The 12,065-nt window shown below is 43.1% G+C and overlaps 1 protein-coding gene across 3 annotated transcripts in view; it reads right to left on the bottom strand.

The window, feature by feature from the left end:
• Positions 1 to 9,538: 9,538 nt before the first annotated feature.
• Positions 9,539 to 12,065, bottom strand: part of TRA2B (transformer 2 beta homolog) — a 29,499-nt gene continuing 26,972 nt past the window's right edge. For all 3 annotated transcript variants that reach the window (XM_040439643.1, XM_040439642.1, XM_040439644.1), the window contains 2 exons: positions 11,943 to 12,016; positions 9,539 to 10,416 (listed from right to left, as the gene is read on the bottom strand). In XM_040439643.1, the coding sequence (XP_040295577.1) occupies positions 10,406 to 10,416; positions 11,943 to 12,016 (85 nt within the window). In that variant the 3' untranslated portion in view covers positions 9,539 to 10,405. The remainder of the gene's footprint in view (positions 10,417 to 11,942; positions 12,017 to 12,065) is intronic.

Here is a 12,065-nt window from a genome sequence, read left to right on the forward strand (position 1 = left end):
GTCCCCTGCTCAGCCCTCCCGAAGAAAGGGGGGGGGAAGGATTTTAGACTAGACGTCAATCTTCAGTCAGAGCACTGGCAGAGGTTCCACCTGTCCTGAGGAACAGGAAACAACAACTGGAGTGTATAAGAGGAGGTGTCTTTATTTGGGCTTCTGCTGTTTCCTGTCCATGGGAGGCAGGATCAAGCTCCTACCAGTGCCAGTGTGGAGGCATTAGGGAAACTGAACTAACCTTCTTCCCACCTGACTTCTGGCATCATTGCTGCTTGTCTTTAGACTTATTTTCCTGGGGAATGAACAAGAAACCGCTAGATTTTTTTTTTAGGGAACCTCTCTATCACTCTGCCTGCCCTTCTGCCTCCCGAAATTAGACTAGGGCATAAGAGGAGAAAAAAAGTAGGCTTCTGTGGAACCCCTTTTTATCAGAAGCCCCTTCCAAAATATAGTCTAAAGAGAGACTATACAGCCTAGAACCTGCACAAGGGATTGCACAAAGTCTAGCTTTAGAACCCTGATCTCCCTTCTAAGATCTCAGCAAAATCACACACCTGGCCGCATTAAACATAGCCGCTGTCCTAGCAGAAAACCAGTCAGTGGATGCATCTGCTAGAAAATCAGCTGCTTTAAGGAAGGTAGGTAACAAAGAAGCTCCGCTCTTGGAGCTGAACCATTTGGAGTCTCATATTAAAAGATAAGTCTTTAAAGGGTTTCTACCACTTCGTTTTTACATATTTAGCTGTCAGACACTAGCAATCCGCTAGTGTCTGCTCTACCAAACCATCCTAATATAATTGCTTTTGGGGCAGCCGTTTCGCTAAAAAAAGAACTTTTATTGATATGCTAATGAGACTTTAGGTGCTATGGGGGCGTCATTAGCACCTAGAGGCTCAGTCTACCTTCACAAACTGCCGCCGCCCAGCGCGTCCCTCCAGCCCGCCCATCTCCTCCGGAATGCGATCCTCCCTGTGAGCCAGTGGACGAATTTCGCTCATGCGCCGTGCGTGTATGTATTCGGCGCATGCGCAGTGAATGTCTGACCACTTTCTGCACAGACATCTCCACTGCGCCTGTTCCTCTGAGCACTATGACGTCATAGGCACAGTGGAGATGTCTGAGCAGGGAAGCGGTCAGACATTCACTGCGCATGCGCCGAATACAGACGCGCACGGGGAGGATCGCATTCCGGAGGAGATGGGCGGGCTGGAGGGACACGCTGGGCGGCGGCAGTTTGTGAAGGTAGACCGAGCCTCTAGGTGCTAATGACGCCCCCATAGCACCTAGAGGCTCATTAGCATATCAATAAAAGTTCTTTTTTTAGCGAAACAGCTGCCCCCAAAGCAATTATATTAGGATGGTTTGGTAGAGCAGACACTAGCGGATCGCTAGTGTCTGACAGCTAAATACGTAAAAACGAAGTGGTAGAAACCCTTTAATATGAGACTCCAAATGGTTCAGCCATAGTTTTAAGGATCTAGATACCCAGGAAGCAGCAATAGCAGGCCTGAGACTGGTAGATGCAGATCCCCACCCCCTTTTTAAATAAACGTTTGCTTTCTTGACCAACGGATCTCCCAGATATCCTAGATCCTCAAATGGAAGTGCCCAATGTAGGGGCCATATCCCATATCTCAGCAACAGACTCCTCAAAAGGATATTTCCTTTTGACGGAGGTTGAAATAAAAAAATAAAAAATTCTATCTGGATTTTTCCATTCCTTCTTAATGAGTGCATTCATATTCTTATGTACTGGAAAAACCCTATGGTATTTGGGACCTAAACCCTCAAATTTGATCGGCAATAGTTTTTGGTTGCTTAATGTCTTCTAACTGCATAGTAGCTTTGACCACCTTTAACAAAAGTTCAGTATCTTCTGCTGTGTACTCTTTAGAAGAAAATTCATCGGATATATTCTGGCTGGAAACAATCTTCCCAGTCAGAGATTTCAGAATCTGTATCATTACTATAACTGACCCTTTCGGGAGATGGAGGCAGATTCCGCTTCAGGGATTTAAGTAAGGAACTGACTTCAGAGCTCAACAAAGCCTTAAATAAAGATTTTTGGATAAAGACTGATTCTTCTAACACCAATTTATTCACACACCCCTGACAGAGGCCTAGGATAAGAAGCAGGTCAAGGTACCCTGCACCCACTACATTCTTTATGCTTTGTCTTGCTAGAAGCTTTCTTAGGCGCGTACAGAATCTCCCAGCTCCAGCACAGCGTGGGAGCTGGCTGCCTCCTCCTGCTGCCACTTATAACACATCTTGGCCTCCTTTATCACATGGCCCACTCCTAATCCAGACCGACAGAGGCCTATGCTTCCTGCAGCGTCACAGGAAATAGCATCAGAACACAGGAACCCGCATATTGCTGCCCACCCCCCACGTGCATAGCCATCTTTGAGAAGGGTGCAATCGCCTCAGCCCGCCACCCGGACTGGGGGCTTCCAGAACACTGCTACAGCGCCACCCCCCCCAAGAGGCTGTGAGGAGGCAGGAGAAAAGGCCGACTTGGCCAACCACTCCCAAAAGGAGACTAAAGCAGCCTGAGATAGGTCCCTTCACTTCCTATCCTGAGGAAACCTGAACTGAGGTGTGGTGGGGGTGTGAACCTTTTTCTCATCAGCTTTGTCCTGGATGGGAGGTCCTAGTCGCATGGGTGCTGTCATGGGTGTGTAAAATTTTTATAAGATGTTCCTAATGCCATAGTAACATTTTAATATACTTCAAAGGCATTTTGTATTTTTAATACACCCCCCCCCCCCTTCCCTAAAGCACACCATTCCCTGTGCACTTAAAGCCGACCCGACATCAACTTTATGCTGCCCATACTAACTGCAGCTTAAAGTAGAGACGGGTGAGTTCATTTAAAAGTTAAAAGTAAGTGGTTTCAGAGAACCAACATCACAATCATTGCAGACTGGGCTGGGAAAAGAGTCACGGCCATCTGAGAAGAGTCATGGTTATTCATGAATTCTTGCTCTCTCTGCCCAACTGCTGATTGACCGTATTCTACCTAGTTGTCTTCCTTTCTCTCTAGGAGAGAACTGCCAATCATCTCAAGTAGATTTGACTCTTTTCAAGGCCTGTGCTGCAATGATTATGATGCTGGTTCTCAGCAACCACTTTTAGCTCATGAGTGACACCGCTGAATTCAGCATTTCTGTCACTATTTTATGCTGCCCTCAGTGAGGTCAGCATAAAGTTGATAAGTTCCCTTTAAGATTCACTTCTCTGTACACCGCTGACTGCTCAGCGGTGTACAGAGATGACTTTTTTGAATGGGGTCATAGCGCAGCGAGTACAGGCAGGAGCTCCTGCCCTCCACAGGTTTACCAACTCCTGTACCCATGTGCTATGCCAGGATTAGCAGAGAGGCTCCTGCCTGTGCCTGTTTCACTAAGCCACAGTCCTGCATGTCATCTCAGCGAAGCAAACAGAAGACCACTCTGCTCAGCTATTTTTTTGGGACATGCCCCTGCATCATCCCTTTTTGGGAGGCGGTTAAGTTAGGACTGTGGCTTAATCTTTTTTCATGGCTCCTCTATCATAGGACCCTGAGGTATTTTTACTTAACCTGCTGTCTACGAGACTGGGTAGATTTAGTCTGACTCTAGACTTTCTCTGTGCACTGCTGCTTCATCACCAATTGCTAGATCTTGGAGGCAGACTAACCCTCCTACAAAATCAATGTTCCTGTCCAGGACATTAGATCTCTGGAGTACCCAATTGCATCCCTCAATAACACCATAGAGCAATTACTGTAGTTAATACAATGTATGCTCTGTTGTGCATGCTAACTTAAGTGATTAAAACAACCTGGAAGGTATGCAGGAGAAACACTTGACATTATCTTTACTCTTTCTGTATTGATTTGGAAATACACTGCTCAAAAAAAATAAAGGGAACACTTAAACAACACAATGTAACTCCAAGTCAATCACACTGTGAAATCAAACTGTCCACTTAGGAAGCAACACTGAGTGACAATCAATTTCACATGCTGTTGTGCAAATGGGATAGACAACAGGTGGAAATTATAGGCAATTAGCAAGACACCCCCAATAAAGGAATGGTTCTGCAGGTGGTTACCACAGACCACTTCTCAGTTCCTATGCTTCCTGGCTGATGTTTTGGTCACTTTTGAATGCTGGCGGTGCTTTCACTCTAGTGGTAGCATGAGACGGAGTCTACAACCCACACAAGTGGCTCAGGTAGTGCAGCTTATCCAGGATGGCACATCAATGCGAGCTGTGGCAAGGTTTGCTGTGTCTGTCAGCGTAGTGTCCAGAGCATGGAGGCGCTACCAGGAGACAGGCCAGTACATCAGGAGACGAGGAGGCCGTAGGAGGGCAACAACCCAGCAGCAGGACCTCTACCTCCGCCTTTGTGCAAGGAGGAACAGGAGGAGCACTGCCAGAGCCCTGCAAAATGACCTCCAGCAGGCCACAAATGTGCATGTGTCTGCTCAAACTGTCAGAAACAGACTCCATGAGGGCCCGACGTCCACAGGTGGGGGTTGTGCTTACAGCCCAACACCGTGCAGGACGTTTGCCAGAGAACACCAAGATTGGCAAATTCGCCACTGGCGCCCTGTGCTCTTCACAGATGAAAGCAGGTTCACACTGAGCACGTGACAGTCTGGAGACGCCGTGGAGAACGTTCTGCTGCCTGCAACATCCTCCAGCATGACCGGTTTGGCATTGGGTCAGTAATGGTGAGGGGTGGCATTTCTTTGAAGGGCCGCACAGCCCTCCATGTGCTCGCCAAAGGTAGCCTGACTGCCATTAGGTACCGAGATGAGATCCTCAGACCCCTTGTGAGACCATATGCTGGTGCGGTTGGCCCTGGGTTCCTCCTAATGCAAGACAATGCTAGACCTCATGTGGCTGGAGTGTGTCAGCAGTTCCTGCAAGACAAAGGCATTGATGCTATGGACTGCCCCGCCTGTTCCCCAGACCTGAATCCAATTGAGCACATCTGGGACATCATGTCTCGCTCTATCCACCGTCACGTTGCACCACAGACTGTCCAGGAGTTGGCAGATGCTTTAGTCCAGGTCTGGGAGGAGATCCCTCAGGAGACCATCCACCACCTCATCAGGAGCATGCACAGGTGTTGTAGGGAGGTCATACAGGCACGTGGAGGCCACACACACTACTGAGCCTCATTTTGACTTGTTTTAAGGACATTACATCAAAGTTAGATCAGCCTGTAGTGCGTTTTTCCACTTTAATTTTGAGTGTGACTCCAAATCCAGACCTCCATGGGGTGAAAAATTTGATTTCCATTTTTTTTATTTTTGTGTCAGCACATTCAACTATGTAAAGAACAAAGTATTTCAGAAGAATATTTAATTAACTCAGATCTAGGACGTGTTATTTTTGTGTTCCCTTTATTTTTTTGAGCAGTGTATAAAATAAAAATATACAATTTAAAAAAAGATTCTCATTATCTGGTGCATAAGTTCTTTGGGAACCCCCTTTCATGTGTTTATTGGGGGGTCACCTTCTCTGTGGATCCCTGGACCACACACACAGTACATTTTAACCCCTTAAGGACCGGGCTCATTTTCACCTTAAGGACCAGGCCATTTTTTGCAAATCTGACCAGTGTCACTTTAAGTGCTCATAACTTTAAAACGCATTTGACTTATCCAGGCCATTCTGAGATTGTTTTTCGTCACATATTGTACTTCATGACACTGGTAAAATGAAGTCAAAAAAATTATTTTTTTTGCACAAAAAAAACAACCTATTTACCAAAAATTTGAAAAAAAAATTAGCAAATTTCAAAGTTTCAGTTTCTCTACTTCTGTAATACCCCAAAAAATTGTGATGACTTTACATTCCCCATATGTCTACTTCATGTTTGAATTGTTTTGGGAATGATATTTTATTTTTTGGGGATGTTATAAGGCTTAGAAGTTTAGAAGCAAATCTTGAAATTTTTCAGAAATTTACAAAAACTCAATTTTTAGCGACCAGTTCAGGTCTGAAGTCACTTTGCGAGGCTTACATAATAGAAACCACCCAAAAATGACCCCATCTAAGAAACTACACCCCTCAAGGTATTCAAAACTGATTTTGCATACATTGTTAACTCTTGTGCAACACCTAAAGGGTTATTTGCAAATGGGGAGGAAATTTGAGAATTTCATATTTGTCAAATTTTTCATTTTAACCCATTTTTTCCACTAACAAAGCAAAGGGTTAACAGCCAAACAAGATTGTATCTTTATTGCCCTGACTCTGCCGTTTACAGAAACACCCAATATGTGGCCGTAAACTACTGTATGGCCACACAGCGGGGCGTAGAGTGAAAGGTGCGCCGTTTGGTTTTTGGAAGGCTGATTTTTATGGACTGGTTTTTTGACACCATGTCCCATTTGAAGCCCCCTGATGCACCCCTAGAGGAGAAACTCCCTAAAAGTGACCCCATCTAAGAAACTACACCCCTCAAGGTATTCAAAACTGATTTTACAAACTTTGTTAACCCTTTAGGTTTTGCACAAGATTTAATGGAAAATAGAGACACAATTTCAAAATTTCACATTTTTGGCAGATTTTCCATTTTTTTTTCCAGTTACAAAGCAAGGGTTAACAGCCAAACAAAACTCAATATTTATGGCCCTTATTCTGTAGTTTACAGAAACACCCCATATGTGGTTGTAAACCGCTGTACGGGCACACAGCAGGGCGCAGAAGGAAAGGAATGCCATACGGTTTTTGGAAGGCAGATTTTGCTGGACTGTTTTTTTTGACACCATGTCCCATTTGAAGCCCCCCTGATGCACCCCTAGAGTAGAAACTCCAAAAAAGTGACTCCATTTTAGAAACTACGGGATAGGGTGGCAGTTTTGTTGGTACTAGTTTAGGGTACATATGATTTTTGGTTGCTCTATATTACACTTTTTGTGCAGCAAGGCAACAAGAAATAGCTTTTTTGCCACGGTTTTTTTTTTTGTTATTTACAACATTCATCTGACAGGTTTTATCATGTGGTAATTTTATAGAGCAGGTTGTCACGGACGCGGCGATACCTAATATGTATACAATTTTTTTTATTTATGTAAGTTTTATACAATAACTTCATTTTTAAAACCAAAAAAATGTTTTAGTGTCTCCATAGTCTAAGAGCCATAGTTTTTTTCAGTTTTTGGGCGATTATCTTGAGTAGGGTCTCATTTTTTGTGGGATGAGATGACGGTTTGATTGGCACTATTTTGGGGTGCATATGACTTTTTGATCGCTCGCTATTACACTTTTTGTGACGTAAGATGGCAAAAAATGGCTTTTTTTACACCATTTTTGTTTTTATTTTTTTACGGTGGTCACCTGAGGGGTTAGGTCATGTGATATTTTTATAGAGCCGGTCGATACGGACGCGGCGATACCTAATATGTATACTTTTTATTTTATTTATGTAAGTTTTACACAATGATTTCATTTTTGAAACAAAAAAAAATCATGTTTTAGTGTCTCCATAGTCTAAGAGCCATAGTTTTTTCAGTTTTTGGGTGATTATCTTGAGTAGGGTATGATTTTTTGCGGGATGAGATGACGGTTTGATTGGTACTATTTTGGCGTACATGCAACTTTTTTGATCACTTTTATTAACTTTTTTGGTAAGTAAGGTGGGCAAAATTTCAATTTTCTCATAGTTTTTATTTTTTTGGCGTTCACCGTGCGGGGAAAGTAACATGACCGTTTTATAGATCAGGTCGTTACGGACGCGGCGATACCTAATATGTGTAGTGTATTTTATTTTTTTATTTTATTCAGTGATAAATGTTTTTTTTTTTATCTTAACTTTTTTCACTTTATACATTTTTGTGACCCAGACCCACTTGGTTCTTGGTCTGATGTCTGTTTAATACAGTACAATATATATTGTTCTGAACTGTATTTTACTTACACTGAACAGATCTATGCTTTTAGCACAGATCTGTTCAGCACCATGGACAGCAGGACGCCTGAGCAGGCGTCCTGTTGCCATGGGAACCTTCCCCGTCTGCTCAGAACTTCGCAGACGGGGAAGGGTAAGCACGGGGCTGAGGGGGGCTCTCTCCCTCTCCATCGGGGGGCTGCAAAGGCACAGCAGCCCCCCGATGGAGAGGGAGGGAGCTCCCTGACCGATGACAGTTAACTTTTTCCATACAGCGGTCCGTACGGACCGCGGTATGGAAAGGGTTAAACGGCTGACATCTTCACAGATGTCAGCCGTTTATACCAGGGTGCCAGCAATGTGCTGGCACCCTGGTATAACCACTAGAAGGAAACGATCATTCATGGGGAGGCGGGCGGGGGATCGCGATCCCGCCTGCCGCAACGCCCCCACCACCCTCCGGCATAAAATCGTGCAGGGGTGCAAAATATTTATTTTAGCCACTCTAAAGTTTCTGATCCCCGCGGTCAGGGACCGCGGCGATCAGAAACTGCAAAAAGCGCAGCAAACCGCAGGTCTGAATTGACCTGCAGTTCGCTGCGACCGCCGATACGGGGGGGTCAAATGACCCCCCCCTGCATTGTTAGGGGATGCCGGCTGAATGATTTCAGCCGAAATCCCGTTCCAATTAACCCCTGGGGCGCCGGAATACAGATTTTAAGTCAGGACGTACCGGTACGTCCTGGGTCCTTAAGGACTCGGGAAATAGGGCGTACCGGTACGTCCTGGGTCCTTAAGGGGTTAAAGTCTCTACTCCTGCTTACTATCCCCCATGCTCTGTAAGTCAGGTGATGCAGAAAGCCACTTCTGCTGGACCATTCTTGTGACATTACCTGGGTGAGCAGTGTTCTGTGAAACTTCCCAGCCAGTAACTAGTATTGTGAGATTCTGAGATCCCATCCTGGCAGACTAAGGCTACTTTCATACTTATATTTTTTTTGCTGGATCCGGCAGGGTTCATCAAAAATGCTTCCGTTACTGATAATACAACCATCTGCATAGTTATGAATGGATCAGGTTGTATTAGCTTAAACATGGCCAAGACGGATCAGTCATTAACCCCATTGAAAGTTAATGAGGGACAGATCAGTTTTCTATTGGGTCATAGAAAACGGATCCGTCCCCACTGACTTGCATTGTGGGTCATGACAGATCAGTCTTGCTCCACATCCCAGAACGGAAAGCAAAAAGCAGCATGATGCGGTTTGCTCTCTGGTATGAGAATAGAATGCATTTTTGGAGCATTCAGTTAGGTTCTATTTTGTCCCCATTGACAATGAACGGGGACAAAACGGAAGCTTTTTTTTTTTTTCGGTATTGAGACCCTATGACGGATCTCAATACCGGAAAATATTAACGCTAGTGTGAAAGTAGCCTTACATTCCTTACAACACTAGCTACTGGCTGAAATATTTCCAGGGGGATTGCTCACCTCCTGCTCAGCTTCTTTCCACTGCAACACTGGTTCTAGTACAGACACTGATCTGAAGTAATTGACACAGAAACATTATGAATTTAGAAGCATAATTGAAAGAAAAATACTCTCCATTAAGAATCCAGCTCCCCAAAAACTGTACAATTGCAACCAACATTTTGTTCAAAAAGCACATTTATTTAAAAATACCATTACACAAACAAAGCAACAATGTCCATTGTGCATTTATTTGGAGGTGGGCACAATGACAAGAATTTAAACCACATAAGCCACCAATGATGCTTCTACTTCTTATTGGGATCAGGATATATTACATTATACAAACATAAAATTGGTAAGCAGATAAACTTGGATTCAATAACTACAACAGAGAATCTACTTCACCAATAGCCAGAAATCTTGAGGCCTAGCAAATGTGACAGCTAAAGCCAGTGCAGCAATCTGCAAAACAGGGCATTGTCACAGGCTGTAAAAGACAGAAATGCACCTCTGGAATGTATTATAGAGCACTAATGGTTAACATTAACATTTCACTACCCTACCTTCAATTCCCTTATGTGTCAATATGGCCAAGATACCAGAGTTGTAATTATTGTGCTTCACAAAAAAAAAAAAAAAAATATTGACCAACCGAGACAGTCAGTTCTCCAAGTCAATAATATTGAAGATTTGTAGAAGTAAAACTAATCATGGGCACCTCTAGTGTATTAAAAAGGAAAAAGGTTAACTAGTGCATTTTATAGGCAGGATTTTTAGAGGGGTACTTATACAAAAGCATCAAGTGGTGGTTATGGAGGAGGCAGAAATTTTTTCAGAAAAAACAGCATTTATTTTTTAAAATGTTATCTTCCATGGGGTGAGGGAAAAAAAAAATAAAAATGCATGCAGTATCTGCAAGCCCTGATTTCTACAGGAAAAAAAATTAAATTCTTTACAAAAAAAAGTTCTCAATATCTGGATATACACCACTTCAGAGATTTACTGTATGTATAAAGATGTTAAACTGACTGAAGCATCTGCATTTTAATATCGACCTGAAAAAAATAAAAATATAAGTTAGTTATCAGCTTTTTCTTAAAAAACTTACCAAGAGATATTATGCCCATTCAATGACAGTACTGTGCCATCATGAGAACTGGAAGAAGCATGAGATTAGTTTAGGACATAACCTGTGCCATGGTGTTCCAGAAGTGAAAAATGAGTGGACACCATAGCACAGCATTCCTACTAGCTCCTGTTTGGATGGAGCCCTTATACCCCTAGGGAGGCTGGTCACCATTGCAGGCTGCCATTGGCTGATCCCTAGCCACCCCCCCCAATCACCAGATTGATCCAAACGACAGATGTGGCGGCCGTCAAGTGATCCAGAGGGACGTGGGTGCTAGGCAAGTATCATCTATGAGAGGGGCCTTGTTTTTTTTTTTTTTGGGGGGGGGGGGTCAGGTTATACTAGATATTCAAATGCTTTTGCAGTGCAGATTTTGATTAATTGGTTTATAGGCACCATGCTATTGAACAGTCTCTGGGGTACCAAATGCCATTGCCTGTATTTTAGGGTACATATGACCAAGTGCTTTTTTTTTTTTTTTTTTTTACATCTTACCACTTTTATTCAAAGCAAAAAAAATAAAAAATTCATTGGTACTATTTTGGGGTACACATTTTTTGACCTCTTGGTATTATGCTTTTTGCGAGGCACGGTAAAATTTAATATTTTTTTGTTTTACTGCGTTCACCTGATGGGGTAGATCATGTGATATTTTTATAAAAGCTCAAGTGTTACATGCATTTTTATTTAAAAAAAAATTGCTTGAGGGGGTAAGGACACTTAGTGGACACTTTCTTTTTAATAAAACTTTTCGTCCTAGTATGGGACTTTAATATTTCAGGGTCTGATCCTGGTTTCAATACATGCTGTATTGTACTGCATTGAAACTGTCAGTGTCACACCAACAGTTTGCCTATGAGGCCCAGACCTCAGTGTTGGAATGCAAGCAAGTATAAAGATAAGTTACATAATGTAGTCAACAGCCTGCGACATTCTGTCATGTCTTGGCACAAACATGACCAGTGAGATGAAATAATTTCTCTTTATTTGTAACCTTAATGACAATGCGTTTGGAAACTCCTCTGTCAAGTCTTTGAGGTGAAAGGAAGGTTACAAATAAAGAAAAATTGTGGTCATGTCTGCACCAAGAGATGTCAGAACGTTGCAGACTGTTCACTGTCTGCACCTTCCTGTTATTCCATTGGTGTAAAAAAGGTTGAGGACCACTGCTACAAAATCAGTGTTCGACCTTTTAAGAGGCCTTGAGACATGACAAAGCCAGCACCTCATCTGCAGACAACTGTTTAGGGCAATTGCCTAGGACTCTCACCCAGCTAAGCCAGTGCTCTTATGCACCAACTCAACTCCTGTTAAAAAGGGAGTGGACACAATTTAATCTGAACTTAAAACCTGAATTTTCAGTAGGTATGTGGACTTCTCATGGACAGCAGCAAGGTACAAATATTAAAGGTTTTGGTGTGGATGGAAAAATTACTGAACAATGCAACTTACGTGGAGAGTAAGAACGAGACCTGGATCGAGACCTGTAGCCACCTCTACTATAGTAAGGTGAAGGAGACCGCCTTCTGTTAAAGTAAAAATTAAAAGGAGTACAACTCAGTGATAAAAAAAATC

This window comes from Bufo bufo, chromosome 7, assembly GCF_905171765.1.
Source record: "Bufo bufo chromosome 7, aBufBuf1.1, whole genome shotgun sequence".
Classification (NCBI taxonomy): domain Eukaryota; kingdom Metazoa; phylum Chordata; class Amphibia; order Anura; family Bufonidae; genus Bufo; species Bufo bufo.